At 35.1% G+C, this 21,568-nt stretch overlaps 1 protein-coding gene across 1 annotated transcript; it reads left to right on the plus strand.

Annotated features, from left to right (window-relative positions):
- Window positions 1-6,978: 6,978 nt before the first annotated feature.
- Window positions 6,979-15,539, plus strand: LOC139972925 (uncharacterized). Its single transcript, XM_071979237.1, has 8 exons — window positions 6,979-7,092; window positions 10,542-10,587; window positions 11,164-11,333; window positions 11,613-11,877; window positions 12,254-12,468; window positions 12,629-12,934; window positions 13,307-13,568; window positions 14,864-15,539. Exons 1-8 carry the CDS (start codon window positions 7,012-7,014, stop codon window positions 15,184-15,186), a joined length of 1,668 nt encoding a protein of 555 aa, XP_071835338.1. The 5' UTR covers window positions 6,979-7,011; the 3' UTR covers window positions 15,187-15,539.
- The last annotated feature ends 6,029 nt before the right edge of the window (window positions 15,540-21,568 follow it).

Raw genomic sequence — 21,568 nt, forward strand, 5'->3', positions numbered from 1 at the left:
AGTAAATCATAGAATATGAGATAGCTTAAACTGTACTTTTGATAAATAAATAGTCCAAAACCAAATTAGAACTTCAGACAAAACAATTGAAAGGCCAAAACTTAACCCATTTATCAAAATCCCAGGCTGTACCATTTATGAATTTTAAGTTTATCCAAGTTCTAAATTTGTTTTGGCAAATAACAACTTTTACTGAATAAAGTAATCATCCAATTTTAAAGAAATGCATAGTCTTTTGTAGAAAAAGTGTGAGCGATGCATTTATGTACTGTAGTATGAGAACAAAGCACACGGAGTTATCAGCTAATAGTATTTTGGCTTTATCCAAGCGGGTAGTCAGAAGGCCAGTCACCCCCCCCCCCCCCCCTAAAAATGAGGAGAAAATGGGGACCATTAGCGGGGATAATTTGGAGAACAACGTACAGAGATTTTACACAAAGTTTTAAAAATGTGGAAATTGGAATACCAGATTCACATCCATGACTAAAACTTTCTTTCATAGGCATTTGTATTTTCAAACTACTCAAATTGTTTGCCTTTATTTACTTGATTTGGCTGGTGAATTCTCTAAATTTGGCAGTTTTTGTTACAGAAAATCTGACAAACCTGCTGTAGGCTATAAACTTCAAACTGATATAAATATCGGCCGATTGTATCAAATTTCAAAGCCCCTAAGCCTCTGAAGTCCACCAAACTGTATAGCTTCCAGGGACTCCACCCTGGACTCCTCGCAGATAGCGCAAATCATGCTCGTTGACAAGTCATTAAACTGAATCCGCCCACCCCCTAAGATGAAATCCTGCATATGCGCTTGACTTTCTCTACAATATATGAAGGTCATATTTCTAGTTGGACTATACCTTCAACAATTTAGCAGATGGAACTCAGAAAGTGAACTGTTTAATTTGGTTAAAGAAGTTATGAAATGGAAATTTTTTTCTTTATCATCGTATTCTGTACACTAGTAGCTTTTCAATGATACCCAATTTGTGTCAAACGAAGCTTGCATCCTCGAGGAATAAAGGATCAAAAATTCGAGGGTAATAAAAACTTTCTAAAAATTGTTGTATTTACGGTAATGCGGCGTGACGTCAGTCGAGGAACTCAGCTCACTTCCGAGACGCTATGTTTACATTCTTAAACGTCTGAGAACACACAACATTACACTGTTGCAGTGCTCCGTAGTAATTGAGATTCAAGGTGTTTGGAGTTTTGTTTTTACGTAAATTTATCTCGTAACTGTTAAATATGCCGAGCCGATATGTGGTATCAGGTTGCTCTACCACAAGTAAAGACGGATTTTTACTGCAAGCTTTTCCAAAAGATGACAGAAATCGAAGAATTTGAACACGACTCGTTCAAAACACTACACATAGGCCTACACTAAGTTACGAGTGCCTGTAGGCCTATTTTGTTGCCAAATTACTTGTTATGACCATAGCCTAGGCCTCCTTGATGCAGCAAATGACGATTTATTTTTTGGTTACCTAATATTTTGCACAAAACTTAAAGCCAGTTGGTTATAGAACAATCTATACTAGATCTGCAAGTTTTCATTTGTGGTAAAACTGGCGTTGTGTTGTGATTTTACGTAACAGCTGGATGATACAATTACACGGGCTAGCCTGTTATACGTCTATTAGTTAGGTCTAGACACCATGTTACGACTACTAGTACTATATGGTTGCACTTGCACTGTACAGAATGTCACATTTTCCTTGCACTGTAAGACGCAAAATTCTGGAAGCTTCGCTACGAAGTTAAGTAGCAGGATCATCGACATTCGAGATAATTTAAATCATATGATGGTCTTAATAACGGTGGTTTTGTTTATGCTCAACCGACCAGTTCGGTTCAGGGTCGTCCGACCGTTCTGCTCGGGGACTTCGATCGGCAGCGACGCGTCTCGGCTATCGGGATTTACAATTCTTCTGCAAGGGGCTCAATTGATAGGGAAAAAACACCGATAATAACATCATCACCCTCGAAAACTATTTCCGCCCCTTCTTCCTCAAGAAAATAATTTTTGTCAAAGCTTACGAATGTCCTGCGTGGTGAAGTCCTATTTCCTCGGAATCGGAAGATTCGGGAGAATACTTTTCAATTGATGAGAAGAGTGTTGTGGTTACATGTAGTAAACTGTATAACGCCGTATCGGTAAACAGCGGGGAGTCGGCTTTGGCTGAAATGGTTCCTTTGATGACGTCAGATGAACTGCGGTGGGAAGCTTTGCTTTTTTTTATGAGTGGCAGCTCGAGTAGTCTCTAGGGAATACTTTGACAGCGAATTTCTGGCGTTTGAAGCCGTATTTTCGGAAAGTTGTGCATGGGTGGTGTTGTAGTAATGTAGATAAACCATTCCAAGACATAACAATTTTCCATTTCATGACCTCTTTAAGAAACATTCATAACAGTACCGTTACCATAGTTTCAAGTGTTTGGGAATGGGTCAAATTGCAATGGTACGAAACTTGACCCAGCCACTCGAACTTTTTTCACCACTCCGCCAGCCCACGTCCCAGACGAAAAGTCTGGTGACGCTACTGCTAAAGTATAAACATATTTTACGGAAGTAAATCCTTAAAAGAGAAAAAAAACGTCCATATTTTATTATTATACCTTTCATAATAATTTTCAGTTAAATATAATGCGTTCTTAAACTAAAAAAGAAGAACATTGAATTAGAAGACATTTGTACGACTGTAAACCTTAACGGTGTCTACAATGGAAGCATCGAAGAAATTATTTTCTCTCGCTATGATTATTATCAAGTTAAATAAGTCTGACCAAACGGAGCGTGGTTGAATTGACTTTATGGAAAACAACCTAAGAAAACATTAAACATTCACTAAAGAATTTCTTGTTTGAAAGTGAATGACAACTTGAAAAATCAGAGCAAAGACATAACGGAGTTCAGTCTGTTTATTGTAGCACATTTTGTAAAGGTTTATCCTTCGAACTTGGTAATTGTATTTGCTTGTTTTTTTTTTTGGTAGAAACATTATTTTATTGACATGTTTAAAATTGGGTACGTATTATTCAAGATATGACGCATCGCCCCCAATTGTTTTAAAATAAATATAAAAACATAATATCTCAAATGCTCATTGTATAACGAGGGAACGAATCAAGAACTCACTGAATATCTGTCTTACATATTGCGAACATCCGGCAGTATCAGAAATATAGCGTACATCCCTGTTTTGTAACTACAAATAGCGGCTCCTTTTTTAATTGACGAGGTGTTAGCCAGTAAATGATATCCGCTTATTGAACGTTCGTTATATTTGGTATAATATTGGCACAAATATGGTCAATATTTTCTACGCTGGTATTAATATAGAAGGAAATATATGTCTATACTTATCTGAAATTTCAAATCAATTTAAAAATAACATATCGTTTTATTATATTCTTCATTCAAAATATTAAGCGCGTTCCACCTATTCATCAGTAATAACTATTCGTTGCGAATGATAGTAGCGGTGTAAGAAATTCCAGCAATATTTAATTACCATACAGAGCACACATTGCGCTTGTCTTGGTTGACACAGGTTATTACACGATGCGTTGTTACATTTCTCGTATTTTTTTTATTACATTTGCGTCAACATGTTATTACATAACTCGTTAAATGCGTTTTGCGCCAAAAATTAGTACACGTTCAGTTATGATTTTTTTTTTTTTGCGGCGAAACATATCTGGTTAACACTACATTTTGCGTCAATTATTACATTTTTCAATGACGATATTCAATATATGATGACTGATGTACAGACTAAAGGGTATGTTGATAATTATGGGTATAGTTAATAATGTCACGGGTATACAGCATTCTTGCATAAGTTACCTCATAGGAATAGCAGTATCATCAAGCAGTGTGCTCATGCAATTAACATTCCAAACTCGGTGCAAACTATTATTCATTGTCATGTATAACATAAAGCCCATGAAAGGACGTCCCATTATATTCCACTTACTTTATTATCTCAACTGTCAATAATTATGTTGTTTAACTATACTTCAGTAATACATACCGTACCGGAAAATTACGACCATAACATTCAAACAGACCGATTTTATACATAGTCTGCTTACTTCAAAGTTAGATACATGGGAAAAACAACGTAGTATCAGTCGTTAGCTTGAATATAACAGCAACGCACTGTGTTACGTACGGTGGTTATCACATGCTGGATTGTTTCTAAAACGATCAAGAATGTCGACATTTTCTCTGTATTCACATTTGATAATATCTAAGATGAAATATTATATCCATTTTCGATACCGCTGTACTAGTGGAGTGATCAGCTTCATGATGAACCATTTTGCTTGTGTTGTCATAAGTAAGGATTTCTTCATCATGAAGATAGAAATTGTATGATTCTTAAAATGCTATACAACCATAAATAAACTATATATATAATTTAAAAAAAAACGAAGATGAAACACGATCCCGTGTTCTGCTATATTGTACTGAAGTTAACACAGGCTGATCTCATTTGGTGTTAAAATATGACTTCATATTAACAGACGTCATTGTCAAATATATCTTCCTTTTAACAGAGGGCGCCAACGAACTTCAGTATTATGGTAGAATATCTAATATGGCTGAAAACTGTCCTTAATGATGTCGGCGTACCACAACCATGATGGTTCCATTGACTTTATCCCGCGGTAGACCCGAAATAGAACTTGCGTTATCCCATTTTAATATTTTACCCATTCCGCAGGACCAATGCACAGGTTGATGCACCTACTTCTGTTCACTTTATTGGATTCTGACTGGAGCAATTTGCTAATGAGCGGTAATATTTTTAGGGGTATGCCGGTTTCCAGCTTGTATACAACATCTGTCTATAGTAATTTCCCACAACTTTGTAGGACGAGTTTTCGTCATCGCCTGGCCAGACTGGACAGATCAAGATTTACATTCCATAAATCAGGAAGGTCTGCATATGTTCTTTCTTATTTAACCTGGTAGCCAGATCGCAAGTTAGACTTTTGCGAATGAAATAGAAAATGTATCAAAGACTTTTTCCTTGGACTTCTTCACCCCCCCCCCCCCTCCAATTCAATTCAAGGTATGGTACGTGTACACAAAGAATAGTTAGCTTTTATAGTGTTGGGAATTTTCATGTTTGTCATAAGAAAACAGTTTTTACATAGACTATTACTTTCTCGTTGTGCTTCAATAACGCACATTTAACACAACCCGTTTATCTAGATACCGTAAAGATTTGGAGTCTAGACATTAATATCTACGAAGTTAAATTACCACTGTTATTGTTCGGAAATGTTCATTTGTTTACGCTAGAAATTCTTTCCGTTTATCATAAACTTCCCCAAAACAATAATCTGCACAAGGTTATAAACGTAATAGAAAATCACGATTGAAGAGAGACACATTTATATGTGTGCCAAATATGCAATTTTATTTTGGAAAAAATAGTTAGTTTATAGGCCGTTAAGTAAAGATATCTTACAATGTAAATATGCAAGTATGCATACGCCTGGTATCTATAAGTTTATCACTTCTTTTGTCAATGATACGACATTGCTAAGTTGTTAGGTAGCCAAAGTACCATTAAACTAAGCACGTTTGCAGATGTTGGCATGTAACTTTTTCTTTTGTGTTGTCGAAGCTACGAATTTTCCCTTTTGTTGAATGATGTACTACCAGCATAAACAGTACAAGGTAATACAGGGTTGGGTTCAGTTGCACAAAATCTAGCAACATACAAGCATACATCATGTATGCCGTGTAAGCCCTTATATAATTGGTAGAGTTCAAGAATCATCATCGCGTGGGATGAGGTAATGTCTTGCATGGCAGGCAGATAGCCAGCGTTCGTGATATGATGGAACAAACGAATCTTTATCACCATCCTAAGAGTCCGAGAACTAAGGTTTCATGATACGATGTAGGCTCTAACCTAGCGGGGCGAGCATATTTTTTTTTTGTAGTGGGAGGATAAGATATGTTACCGTCCAGAGAACGGTCTAAGCAGACATTTATCACCTTTGGGAGTTTTAGTAAAGACGGAAGGAGCTTAGATGCAACATGGTGCAATATTTTGCAACTTTTTAATAAAATGTTGAACGATTTTCGACTGCATATATATCAACTATTAAAAGAATACTTCGTATTTTTTTTGTAAAAGTCTGTCTGTCAGTGGAAAGGAGTTGGGTGGGCTTCCTGATTTCTTCTGGGGATTGAAACCGCCAAATATGTACGTTGTTGCACCCTTGATTTACCCTCTGTATCGATTTCAAATTTTAGTTGGGGAGGGGGGGGTCACCAAATTTGGCTTACATCCGTTATGGGGAAAGATCTTAGCAAACATGTTTACTTTGGTAAATGGGGAAATTATGATATTATTTCCATCATCTACAATACATTTTGTAGTAGAACTTCAAAACTACCCAAAGCACTTCCCTTTTTAACATTACAAGCACGTTGCATATGATGATAGTATAGACCGCGGAAACTAAAGTCTAACGAAAATGTAATATCATTATTGTTTCCTTACATTTTTCAACTGTTCTAGGATCAAATTAAATACAAAATCTACATATTTCATGGAGGCAGATTTCTGTGACGCATAAAGTCGTACGGTTAAGTGTTTCATTCAAACAAATGAGAATAATCTTGTTATAGTTAACCCGCATCCTTGCATTAAATAAACACATCTACAAAACTGTAGATGGCAAATTCTCGTACAATGTGTAAATATTTCCGCAACGTGACGTAACATGTAGCAGTCTTTCTGGACCGACTGAAGGTCATCATATGGGATGGGTGCCTTGGAATCCTTATCTGTTTACAACTGAAAGACGGTGTGACGACGTATAAGTACAATGCGATCTGGCTGCGAGACAGCATTATTTTACAACTTTATAAATACACTTCATGTCATCCGTTGTTTTCAGAACATCGAGGAAATTTCTTACCTCTGGAGATACATTTCATTTGAGTTGTCATTCGTATTATAGCGAGACATTCATAAATATGGAGCTTTCCGTGGCTGTTCGAGCACTATTAACATTCTTGTGCACAACAACCATCGCCTTTACGTCCTCGGAAGAAACGGTGAGTTAAACGTTTTTCAGTTTCTGTTCTTCATTCTTATAAATCACGTTTCTTTCTTGTTTGTTAGATGTTACCATTTAAACCTGGGTAGCATGTTTTAACGTGTTTCTTTCTTGCTTGCTGGATTATATAAATTCCCACTAAAATTCAGAAAAGTTTTATTACTTGATAGCCTGTTTTACAATTTTTAATGCAACATTCTTTTTTTTTAGAAGCTGCCGTTTGAATATTGCGACTGATATCATTTTTTTGGCGAGTTACAATTCTTCTTCAATAAATTCCTTCTTTCCAAAATAATAATCTATCTTCAGCAGCCTACAGAAGTGTGTTTTTGTTGTAAAATTTGCACTGCAACTTATCATAAAAAAATTGCATAACAAATTATATTTTCGGCTTAGCTACATTTGAAATTTTACCTTGAGGTTTTGCCTTGAGAAACGTTCTCTCATATTTTCAAATAATATCGCACGTTATCGCTTATGTATCCCTAAATGTATCTATTTAAACACTCGTCGCTGATTTGTGCAATATAACACTAACGCTTAAAACTAGAATCGTATGTTTTACGTAATGGCTTAGAACATAACCATTAACAATTTCAGAATAACATAAACATTTGTGAAAGTTATTTTAAGACATTTGAACAGTTATATCCTAGCTATTTTAGAAATTTTGATGTTACAACGTAACTTTGATGTTACACTAAATCTCATTAACCATCATCAAGTCTCTATATTTCCTAACTAGATACGGATAACTGTCTCTTTACAAATCGATTTGACTACATTAGTACGCTAAGTATTGAAAAAAAACAGTATAGATTAATCGTACTCGAATAAAAAAATTAAAAAAAACCTTTAGCTTGAACTTTTTTAATTCTAGTTAAAAATATATAATATTAATAATAATCATTATAATTGCAGTCCGCTTTCTGTTACATAAAATCACTCCACTTCTTGTCAAAGTAGGCGCCTTTGCCGTTACGCATGAACAAAAGTCAAAGTTAAATATTTTAAAAATCTATTGTATAATTGAGAAGATAGGTAAAAATTCTTGATCATTCCATTTTTTTTTTCTCTTTGTCATATATGTTTTTAATTATTGCTGAGCGTTAAAAAATAAGAACTTATGGTCAATATATTAATATGATACTCAAAGAATGAACAAAGTTGTTTCAATATTACAGACGGAACTGTAAAATAATAACGTTGTGTGCCATTGTACAATCATAGACTTTCACATAGTTACTTCGCAAATAACTACGGTGATAACTTAGAAATAACAAATAACCCTTTATGATAAATTGTATAATTCAAATTCGTCCTCTTTGTCCTTGTATGTCCACTAACGTAATTTAACGAAACCGAGTTTATTTTCGGATTAAGATTACTTAAGTTTAATGTAGAAAGAACAAATGTTTTCAAAATTATCTACTATAATTTACTAATATATTCCAAATTAGTTTTATTTGATATATTTCTTAGTAGGCATTGGTATATCTTTGAAAAATATATAAACACCAATGCATTTTTTGCCTCACTGAATTGTTAGCAATTAGTTCCATGCAATACTGCACGGGTAAGCTTCACTGGCTTCAAATCTCTTGCAATAATATACTTTAGTCTATACCTTATTACCTTGTACAATTGTCAGAACTTTGAAATTATTGTTATTTAAAATTAATACTGTAATATCTTTGTGTCTATGTTTATCTCGTTCAAATTCGTCCTTCTCGTTGTCTTAAAAAGTACTTAGAAGTTCCAACTACCGCGCTTCCATGATTTTGAAGATTAATGCACAATTATAGAGTTTATGTCCCTTAAACTATCGAGCAATTAGTTGACAATAAGACCCTTAAATACAATATTTTGATACTCTTGTAATTTGACAAGTATCTGCATGGGAACTATACTATAAAGACTGTTGTCGACGATTTCGCATTATGACGTTTACAACAATTGCATCCTTAATTCGTTTTACTGTTTGTGTAATGTAAGGTTAACTCGCGTTGTAACACAGATAAACCAGTATCGGATATTGCCAGGTACTTGCACATGTGTTATTTTTTAACGCCTTGGTATATTTGCAATTTAAAGCATAATTTTTTGTATTTGCATCGGCCAATATCTCATGTAAACCTATTGCATGCAATTGGTGCATTTCATACCGTTCCGTATTTCAACGTCAACCAATAGTGTACTTTCACTGTGTAAGAAAGGTCTTAAGTAATAAGTACAATATACGGTGTATACAACTCTTAATTTTCTTTCATATACTCAGTTCCATTTCCAAAGACATAGCATGTTCTTTGTGTTCGTTTTACACGTTAACACACGTGGTAAACTTTATTCATTGAAGTATTTGATATGTTTTACCACGCTAGAAAACACTGACAAATATTTTATAAACGATATAGGCTCAAATTATCATTTAACTCCAAGTCACGTCTTTAGTCTTCAAAAACATGACTTTCTTAATTGCAATCGTCGTTAATTTATCACCCCTGACAACGCTATACCGTGGACGATATCTGCGTAAAAGGTGTCAGAGGTTTTACTTTTGTATGTCAATTTGAGGATATGTATCAATACAAAAAGCATTGCTTTATTTCATTTCATGCAAACAAAATGAAACGATACAATTATGATAACAAAAACTTTCATTGTAAAATATACCGGTTCATAAATGTTGGGACGTTGTCCACATTGCCATGTAGTGAATTCATCATTTAAAGATTATTTGTCATGTTTTCTTCATACACCGAAGTTACTACTTCTATAGACAAAATACAGACAAATCTCGATCTTAATTATATGCTGGAATGACTGTTAATATAAAAATTAATGTTCACAAACATATTTTGCCCACATTTGCGTTAATGTAAGAAAGTAAAATTCGAAATTATTTTCTATTAAGTTTTTATCGCTTACATAGTTTTGCGAAAAAATATATTCTATTTTCATCTGTTTTCCTTGAATGTATAGCTAATATATTTGCAATTTCTGGTGCAATTAAGAAAACAAGAATACTACACAAATAGATTGAGTTTAAATTCTAGCCAATGTTTAGTCACACACCTCCACTCACCTCCACACCCACCCCCCCCCCCAAAAAAAGAATTGTGTATGGGATATATTTCCAGTCAATTCTGATAGTTTTTATACTCATTTCATCAAGTTGGGTACACATTTCAAAATTAAAATTTAATAATTGTATCGCTGTAATGGATGAAGTTATCAAACATCCTGACATAGGCAAGAATGTTTGTGAGCAATCATTTAGATTATTAATCATTATAAAATTGTGTTTTCCAACATTCTTAATTTGCCTGCTCATGATTATAAGATAAATGAGATTGCAAAAAAGCCACACGTTCTTTACAAACAGTTACAATAAATAAACATCTCATTTTGACATATATTTTTGATGACTCTTCTTCTCATTAAAAGAGTATTCATCGGAGAAGTTTACCTTCAACTGCAGAGGACACTCAAAGTAAGATATTTCACATTAACTGCTTTGTTTTTCATTCCATCTACATATATAAAAAAATACTTACCGATAATAAATGACTTTTGTTATTTCCAAGATAACTTTCTGTTTCTGTTTCTGTAATATTGACCGTATCTGTGTGAGACAGCATTTAGTATGTTACTTTCGATGACTTATAACAATGCGAAAATTACAACCTCTAATACCGTGAACAAGACAAGAAATTTTGTGACAAATGTTTTATAATGTAAATAATATTGACCCCACCCACCGAAAAATATAATAAAGCAAAAAAGGGTTAGGGAATAGGACAGAGAGGGAGAGGAAGGAATGCAACGTATTCTAACACAGGAAATGGTATATGTACCAATTTTGATGTTAGGTTTTCATGTTACTTTTCAAGTTCCATCTTTCCTGTTGCGGTTTAAGTTATCTCCTAAAATCACAGAGAATTGCCGATTTCTTGCAGGATTTTCTTTAACGGTCGAGTAATGTATACGATGACAAGGTTTTGTTACAAATTGAACACAAAGCATGCATATTATATAAGTTTTTAATGATTTTATCTCTTTATTACAGTGGCCCATTACTTCTTTTATCAACGTTCTGAATATCCAAAGGACTGCCGAGACGTTCAAAGTCAATGTGCTACGTCCAACTCTAGCGGAGTATACCTTATCAAGCCAGATGGATTTGAAGATCCATTTGAGGTGTACCGCAACAACAACGTTGGTGGAGGAGACTGGACGGTACGTCTAAATAAAAATGTTGAAGTTATATTTCAAACTTGATAAAGCCTTTCGTTAGCATGTAGGTATTATGACTTGAAAATGTGTAGGGGTAATAAATAAGTCGCATCCTTCACTCAGCAACGTCGAAATTGGGAAATAGATATTCTTTTCGGAGACGATCTTTCTTAATATTTACATAAATGGATAACACTAATTGTCCAATTTCCTACTCGAGTACAATGGAGAGAGTGTTTTAAGTCGTGATAGTGTACTCAATCTGTTTTTCTTCTGTTATAGGTCATACAACGCCGCGAAAGCGGAGCTGTTAATTTCAATAGGAGTTGGTCACAGTATCAAGATGGATTTGGTTTCCTCTCAACTGAGTTTTGGCTCGGCAATGAAAAGTTATCATATTTGACGAACCAAGCAGACTACGAACTTCGTGTGGATATAGAATTATCTAATGGAGCCTCTTTTTATACAACATACAAAGGTTTTCGTATCACTGATGAATGGGGGCAATATAAGGTTACACATATTGGACCACTCGAAAGTAATGCACGTAAGTAAAAAACTTTGTACAAAAGGAAAATCGAAACGTTAATAATAATACAACCATAACTTTAATAATAATAATAATAATTATAATAATGATATTCCTTGTTTAATATAGCGCTTTTTACCAGCAGTAGGTTTCAAAGGTTTACAGACGATATGTTACCCCTGATCAATGATAACCTGTTCCATAGACAATTCCTCTTCACACATATACATCTAAGTCGTTTTCTACAAACTGCATAATCTTTCAAATTAATGTTATTCCTTCTTATTTTACTATTTAACGGTATAATTAAGAAACGATCGTTTTTCATGGCAGAGGTATTCGCAAATATTCTTGTCAAAATTGCATGTATTTTCTTGATCTTACCAACTGACAGCTACATTGCTCTCTACATGTCCTACGAACATGATCTACGAAACATGTACTTGCCAAGCAACATGTGAAGATCCCAAAGGACAATCTGGTTGTAACAGTGACTGTTTGGGTAGTGAGGGTTGCACCTGTCCAGCTGGTTTCTTGATGCAAGGGAGTGACTGCATCAGTGCGAGTGAATGCGGTTGTTTTGTGGCAGAGGCCAACTTGGTTATACCAGTGAGTATATATATGACTGATTTCAATATCACGTGACTATGCAAACGAAACAGAAACGAAACTTAGGCTAAATGTCGTTGTGATCACACCGAGTATCAGAAAGAAAAATCAAATGTATAATAAATACTATTTGTTTATATGTTTATCAATTTAATTCTAGAATGGAGAAACGTATGTTAACGATTACTGCACACAAAAGTGTACTTGTAATAATAACCGACTGATCTGTGAAGACTACAGATGCAGTACCGATGCTGTTTGTGATGTCAGGAATGAAATACGACAGTGTTATTGTGATGAGGGATATGAAGGTGACGGTGAAACTTGTGAATCCTTGTATACAGACTGTCAGGATGTTTATGACGCTGGACAAAGGCAAGATGGCATATATACAATCATGCCTACTGGGTGGCCTGGTTTACCATTCGACGTACATTGTAAAATGGAAAACGGCGGAGGATGGACCGTAAGTCTTCATTGAAACTCTATGAATGTTTCAAGTATGTTTCCGTGTTTTTCATATATGTATTAGTCTATTGTAAACGGTTATGAAAGTACGAGTTCATGTTTTCGGTTTGGTTGCACGTTTATATTCCTTAGTGTTGATTCAGTATATTAAATATACTTGAGTAAATGAAAATGGTGATAATCCTTAAAATTAACCTCCTCTTAAGAAAAAAAAAACAACGCTAAGAAATGTCTTAAGTTTATCAGACTGAAATATTATTCTCTAGATATATAGTTGTGGGGTATTCTTAAATTAACTGTGTCTGTTAGCATGCTTCAACGACTCCCATTATTTTATTTCTTTCATTATTCTTACCCGCTAACCTTCCAGGTGTTTCAACGTCGTAACGATGGATCTTCTAGCTTTGATCAAAACTGGGCTGCGTACAAAGACGGGTTTGGTGACAGCAGGAACTTATGGCTAGGAAATGAAAAGCTTCATTACTTGACTAACCAAAGAAACTACAAGCTTCGTTTTGACATCACTACTTCTAGTGGATCGGCTAAATATGCTGAGTATACAGAATTTCAAGTCGAGTCTGAAAGCAGCAAGTACAGAATGAATAAACTGGGGACTCACAGTGGAAATACAGGTTTGTTGCATGTGTGATATTTGCGCCTTATCTTGGAAAATAGGTCAAGTTAAAGTTACTAGTGTGTTCACAATAAACTTCATGAGATAATGTTCGTCACGGTTTCAACACATCTTGATGTTAAATGATAACTCCAAAGTATGCTGTAAGTACACTGGATCAGAAACCCTTACAAAGATGGTTTGGTGTAACACCCCACACCTTTCACAAGCCACACCACCGTGTCTACGGTTGTATATACGAGATTAGTAAAAAGTCGATGATCCATTTCTGGGTATGTATGATAAAATTCACGCATTAATTAGAACAAAAAACAAATAGAAACAGAACAAAAATGAATAAATAATACCACGCATATTGAACCATCTTAATTAGTTGCAATTGACGTGATGAACCATCCTTACATTCGCCAGTTTTGGTGTTGTAATATTGGAAGAGCAAAGAAGGTTTTGTCCCGAACGGGATTTGAGCCAGTGATGTGAACAATTGCGAAAAAAGTATCGTCCCATCTGGACCCGTTACTTTAAAGAACAGTACAGTGTTAGATATTTACCGTATCATCGTATCAGCTGGATACCGCTGGTATCATTACAACATATTAAAGTAGTCTGACTAGCCGATGAAAGAGAATATATGCTGAATGAGCATGCACCAGTCTAAGAACAGGAAATGTCATGGAAGAGAAATACGACCATATATATTCATAGAACTATTAACAGAGAATAAAGGTTTCCAGTAAACACATACTACTAACAGAATAATTTTTTTTACAAGATCTGTGAAACAATTATACCAAGAAGAGCCACACACCGTGAGGACAGAGACAACCCTAGACAAAGATACAATTACAATGAGAAAATAATAGCTAAAAACTAGTCAATGGAAAGCCTAGGATTTAGTTCTCATTTACAATCAAACACAATATTTACTAATTTAAACATAATATTTAATATCATTAGACAATTAGTTCCTATATACAAGCCTAGTTTTCATATTAAACATCATCCATTTAAATTCAAATCAATGGTCAACTCCATTGAGAAGTAAACCTGATTAAAATAAAGAGCAATAATGAATAAATCAGCTTATAAAGTATTTATAATGATCACGGAATTATCCCATTATGAATGTATTCTGAATCTCTTTCAAAGTGAATCCTCACCCCCCCCCCTTCTCAGTATACTGTAAAACTTATTTTATATCCCATCAAAAGTGTCCAATATAACAGGATACTTACGCTATTGTTTAATGATCAAGTATTAACCACTGATGTTTCTTGCTGTTTTCCAACACAGGTCATGAACTCTCGTATAACAAAGGAAAACAATTCAGCACGCATGACCGAGACAATGACGCATGCGATACCTCCAACTGCGCAGAGAAGCACAAAAGCGGCTGGTGGCACTCGAATACTTGGTGCTCTTGTTATAGTTATAGCTATTGCTATTATTTCCAATACAGCAGCAGCTGCAAGGCAGTTTGTACGGGTGACAACCTCAATGGTGTCTACAATGGTGGCGACGGAGAAATGATCTTCTCTTACAATTATTATTATTATCATTATAGTGTATTCTGCAGCCCCCAGTTCGTTGAAATGAAAATTCGACCATCCTCTTGAGTTAATGACGGATAGTCTGTCATGTGATTTCTCTCGAAACCATTGTGGAAAAATGAGTAGTAAAATGAATAGATATTTTTCTTTATGAGAAACACAAATCAACTGGATGAAACGAGCCCTTCGTAGTATCTGAAAAAAAAAAAAAAAATTATGTTTCATCTTCGAAGATTTTAACCTCTCAAGAAAATTTTAATAAGGAATACTTTTTGGTCAAATGTGAGTCAAAGATTGAAAAACAGTCAATATTCGTTAATCTTCAGACACAATGTTGAATATTTATTTATTTGCAATAAGTATCTAAACTAATTAAGCTCTCAATTGCAATGAATATGAATACACAAAATGGAACAGTATCATATGTGTCTTTAATTGGTTCATTGTGTTTATATCCCTAAAGTACAGTAACCAGCGGGGGCGGGGTTCGGGAGCTCCCCCTCCAGTCAAATGTCTCCCCCAAAGACATCGGTGGCCAAAAAATATTGATCGAAAGTTACAAAATGCATTTAAGGCTCAGTTAAACCAGTTCGCAGTTGACGTTCATCCGTAATTGACGGGAATTATCAAATTTATACAAGCCAATTGCGTTTGATTTTAAATATTATCCTATTATTTTGCCTTCTGTTATCTCTACGAGGCCCTCATCCCCATCCCTTTCGTGACACACGCTACCCAACGAGATAACATGCAACCATGTTTGTTATACCATGTGCATGTTTATAACTTACTACCATCGTTAGTTATATTGACCGCCCGAAGTTATTCTGATATTGTTACTCGGAGGCTGCAGAATGATATATTACGTAATTTCAACATCGCCCTTGTGAACTAACTCAGACTGATGAGTCTTTAGAATACGCTCATACAGATTTCATGTATTAAAGAGCATGGACCATGGCGCTGGAAAACAGTTTTGTAGTGGCTGGAGCCTCAGTCGATGAAACTGACCGTCATATAAAAATGTATTTAAATCATCATTATAGTAAATCATAGACAATGAGATAGCTTAAACTGTACTGTGGATAAATAAATAGTCCAAAACAACATTGGAACTTCAGACAAAACAATTGAAAGGCCAAAACTAAACTCATTTGTCAAAAACTCAGGCTGTACCATTTATGAATTTTTAAGTTTATCCAATTTCTAAATTTGATTCGGCAAAATTTTACTGAAAAAAAACATCCAATTATAAAGAAATACATAGGCTTTTGTGGAAAAAGTGTGAGCGATACATTTATGCATTGCAGTATGAGAACAGAGCACACGGGGTTATCAGCTAAAAATATAGTGACTTTATCCAAACGCGAAGCCAGGAGGCTAATGGGGGCTGTCGCCCACCTCCTAAAAATTAATGAAAAAAGGAGGAAAAGAAAGAATAAAGGGGGAACATTAGGCAGGGAGAATTTGGAGAAAACGTTAAGAGATCTCACACAAAGTTTCAAACTATGGAAATTACCATACGTGTCTTCAAATAACCAACATTTAGGATACCTACCCAAGTGCAAAATTTATTTGTTGCCTTTAATCCCTTGATTTGGCTGGTGAATTTTCTAAATTTGACAGAATGTGTTACACAAAACTGGCAAACCTGCTGTAGGCTATAATCTTCCAACTGATACTAAAGCCTTCAAAGTCCACCATACTGTATAGCTGTAAACTGAGCATTTTACGAAACATTTTTCGTAATAATTCAGAAGTTAAATTTGTCTGACCAAACGCAGCCTGGTTGAATTGTCTTTATGGAGAACATCCTAAGAAAACATTATACCTTAAAATTCAAAATTCACTAAAGAATTTCTTGTTTGAAAGTGAATGACAACTTTAAAAATCGGAGCAAAGACCAACAGAATATTCATTGCTCTACTGGTGAGTCATTCATCACTGCAAATGACTACTGCGAGACCTAAGCAACACTAAAATTACAATAAACAAAGTATTAAGAAAAAAAAGTGTGTCGAGTTTTTATTTCAATTGTAAAAGCTTATAAAAAGAGAACCAGAGATAACAGTCGTACACACCATACACATCGAAATTCATAAATAGTTATTAACATAACATTGCGTGTAAACCTTATACTATTGGCATAAGGTGTAGTCTAAATGTGTCACATATATCTCACCCTTTTTTCGTATATACCCAGAACCCGCTCTATACATGACTAATTGAAATAAAGTGTTATGTTAACATTTGAAACATTACTCAACAACGTCTTCAACAGAATTAAGGTGAAAATGCCTGAACTTACATGATTGGTACTGTTGTGTTTTCTATATCAAAATGCATTCGAAATACAGTTTACCGGGTATACATGTCTGTTGTACGAGATCCACGTAGTATGGACCTATTTTAAGTTAGACTGACCCTACGTAAGCTGGTTTGCCCGCCTGGAAAACAATAGCAGAGAAAGTTGGTATCCGTCACGTTTTTTTTTGTATTCTTTGCAGATAATGAGGTACTGAAAGAGAGTCTATGGAACAATGTTCTCCCCACCCTTTTCAAAATACAACAAAGTCGTTTCTGATTATGTCACTGACTATTTCAACATTTAACCTCTAATTTTTCAGGCTCAGCTTCTAATAAAATGCTTCAGTATTATTTGAATATAGTCATACTAAACTTTGAAAGAAGGTAATTCCAATATATCAAGGGATAGTTTAAATTTGTATTATTCTCATGTCTTTTTGTAATATCATAATGTGTTTAACATATTATGTGAAATGTACATCTGCGTGTATTCCCTAATCGTACACTATACCCACAAAACAATGACGTAATATATGAGATTTCAATTGAGGAAATATAGCCTACAATATACTTCAAATAATCGAGATGGTTAACCTCATATGTTATTGTTTTCAAAATCGTACAGAAACGGCCTGTCTTTTATCAAGTATGTTGCTAATGAGGAACTAATTTAAGAACAAACTCAATTTTTTGTTTACATTAGTGATATAAATAATGAAATAACGGTGTTCAGTCTGTTTATTTTAGCACATTTTGTAAAGGTTTATCCTTCGAGCTTAGTAATTTTATTTGCTTGATTTTTTTGCAGAAATATAACTTTATTTTATTGACATGTTTAAAATTGGGTACTTATTATTTAAGATATGACGCATCTCCCCCCCCCCCCCTAGTGGAGTGCTCAGCTTCATGATGCACCATTTTGCTTGTGTTGTCATGAGGGAGGATTTCTTCCTCATGAAGATAGAAATTGTATGATTATTCAACTGCGATAAAACCATAAATAAACTATGTATATAATTTAAAGAAAACAAAGATGAAATCTGCTATATTGTACTGAAGTTAGTATAGGCTAATCTTATTTGGTGTTAAAATATGACTTCATATTTACAGAAGTCATTGTCAAATATATCTTCATTTTAACAGAGGGCGCCAACGAACTTCAGCATGATGGTAGAATATCTAATACGGCTGAACACTGTCCTTAATGATGTCGGTGTACCTCAGCCATGATGGTTTCATTGACTTTATCCCGCGGTGGACCCGAAATAGAACTTGCGTAATCACTTTGTAATATATTACCCATTCCGCAGGGCCATAGCACTGATGGGTAAACATACTTATGTTCCATTGGAATGGCTTCTATCTGGAGCAGTATGCTAACGAACGGTAGTATTTTTAGGGGTATGCCGGTTTCCAGCTTGTATACAACATTTGTCTATAGTAATTTCCCACAACTGTGTAGGGCGAGTTTCGTCATCGCCTGGCCAGACTGGACAGATCGAGATTTGCATTCTATAAATAAGGAAGGTCTGCATATGTTTATTCTTATTTAACCTAGGAGCCAGATCGCAAGTTAGACTTTTGCAAATGAAATAGAAAATGTATCAAAGGCTATTTCCTAAGATTTTTTCACCCCCCCCCCCCCCAATTCAAGCCAAGAAATGGTACGTATACACGAAGAATAGTTAGCTTTTACATTGTTGGGAATTTTCATATACGCAGATGTTTGTCATAATAACACAGTTATGCTTCAATAACGGTGATTTAACACCACTCGTTTATCTGGATACCATAAAGATTTGGAGTATAGACTTTACTATCTACTTACGTTAATTCGTCACTGTTATCTTTCGGAAGTGCGGATTTGTTTATGCTAGAAATTATTTCTGCTTATCATGAACTTCCTCAAAACAATAATCTGCACAAGGTTAAAGATGTAATAGAAAAGCACGATTGAAGAGAGACAAATTTATGTGTGCAAAATATGCAATTTTATATTGGAAAATATAGTTAGTTTCTAGGCCGTTAAGTAAAGATATCTTACACAGTAAATATGCAAGTATGCATACGTTGGTATCTATAAGTTTATCCCTTCTTTTGTCAATAATACGACAGTTGTTAAGTTGCCAAAGTACCATTAAACTAGGCACGTATGCAGATGTTGGCATATAACTTTTTCTATTGTGTTGTCGAAGCTACGAATTTCCCCTTTTGTTAAATGATGTAATACCAGCCTAAACAGTTCAAGGTAATACAAGGTTGGGTTCAGTTGCACAAAGTCTAGCAACATACAAGCATTGATCCTGTATAGGCTGTGTAAGCCTTTGTATAATTGGTAAAGTTCAAGAATCATCATCGCTTAGGATGTGGTAATGTCTTGCATGGCAGGCAGATAGCCAGTGTTCGTGGTGTGAAGGGACAAAACAAAAATTATGTCACTATCCGAAAAGTCCAACCGAGAGCTACAGTTTTATGATACGATGTAGGCTTTTACCTAGCGGGCGAGCATATATATATATATATATATATATATATATATATATATATATTTTTTTTTTTGTAGCGGGAGGATAAGACGTTGACGTCCAGAGAAGGATCTAAGCAGACATTTATCACCTTTGGGAATTTAATTAAAAACAGAGGGTGACTAGATGCAACAAGGTGCTATATTTTGCAACTGTTTAATCAAATTATTGAAGGATTTTCAACTGCTTATACTTACTATTGAAAGAATACTTCGTGATTTTTTTGAAATTATCTGTCTGCCAGTGGAGAGGAGATGATTGGGCCTCCTGATTTCTTCTGGGGATTGAAACCGCAAAAGGTGTACGTTGGTGCACCCTTGATCTACCCTCTGTATCGATTTCAAATTTTAGTTGGGAGGGGGAGGGGGGTCACCAAATTTGTCTTAGATCCGTTATGGAGAAAGATCTAAGCAAACTTGTTTACTTTGGTAAATGGGGAATGGTGATATTGTTTCCATCATTTACAATACATTTTGTAGTAGAACTTTAAAACTTCCCAATGCACTTCCCCGCTCCTGATAAACCACTGGTTCTTTGTACGAATTTGCTGGGTGAGTATCAAAAGTACAAACACTAAATAAGAGAGGGAAAAGAAATGGAGAGAGTAGAAGACGTTATTTCCACGAAATGTTCGAATTATTTGATACCTTTAACAAAGGCTGTATACCAATTGCTTGCCGTATATTTAACATCACAAGCACGATGTATGATGATAGTGTAGACCGCGAAAACTTAAGGCTAACGAAAATGGAATATCATTATTGTTTCCTTACATTTTTCAATTTTTCAACTGGATCAAATTGAATACAAAATCTACACCATATTTCGTAGGGGCAGATTTTTGTGACACATGTAACGCCCTTGCACCCCGGCCGAGCGGTAGCGTGGGAAATCAGGCAGCTGGAGGGAAAGAAGACTTATGCTAGCAGGGCTTGAACCAATACACAAAAAAAGAGAGAAGAATATAGTTAAAGAGAACTGGGTCTCAAATCAACAATTTAATAGCTTAATTAACTTTAAACATACACTTAACAAAAATAAGGCAGTGACTTTCTGCCGTACACAAATATAAAAGCAAACAACGGGCAGAGATTCAGTTTAAATAAATAGCAAATACACTACATACCAGGGCGTGGGCAGCACGGCTCTTAAGAATCACGAGAGTGAATACCCGACACGTGGCGCCAACGGCAGACTAAACAAATACTGCCTAATGTGGTCCCGCCCCGACTAACTTCTGCAATACCTCCGGGGAGAGCCCTAATTTGACCCTACCTCCGGAGTCTATAACATGCAAAGAAGCCAACCAGGACGGGAAATTATTAGTTGTACAATACAAAAGGAATGGCGCCCCGTAGTCAGCCCTCACTCTCGGACCCGCTCTCTTAAATGAACCTTGCCTTTAAAATAATACTATGCTGTAATTGCCGTGCTGCTCACCGCTGGTCTCCAGTTCTCTGCCCGAACTTCAACGAAATAAATTAAGTGTCCACAAAACAAAATACATAAGAAAAACAACGTCTTAATTAAACAAGGTAAAGAGAGCAAGTGAAAGTAAAATAGATAAACGCTTAACAGAACAACTCGCGTAATAAAAGAGCGAATGCCTGTAATGC

The sequence above is a fragment of the Apostichopus japonicus genome, chromosome 9 (genome assembly GCF_037975245.1).
Source record: "Apostichopus japonicus isolate 1M-3 chromosome 9, ASM3797524v1, whole genome shotgun sequence".
In the NCBI taxonomy this organism is placed as follows: Eukaryota; Metazoa; Echinodermata; class Holothuroidea; order Aspidochirotida; family Stichopodidae; genus Apostichopus; species Apostichopus japonicus.

Coding starts and splice junctions, on each gene's coding strand:
- LOC139972925 (XM_071979237.1), top strand. CDS start 7,012: ATGGAGCTTTCCGTGGCTGTTCGAGCACTATTAACATTCTTGTGCACA. Junction 10,588..11,163: donor AACTGCAGAGGACACTCAAA/GTAAGATATTTC, acceptor TCTTTATTACAG/TGGCCCATTACTTCTTTTAT. Junction 11,334..11,612: donor TTGGTGGAGGAGACTGGACG/GTACGTCTAAAT, acceptor CTTCTGTTATAG/GTCATACAACGCCGCGAAAG.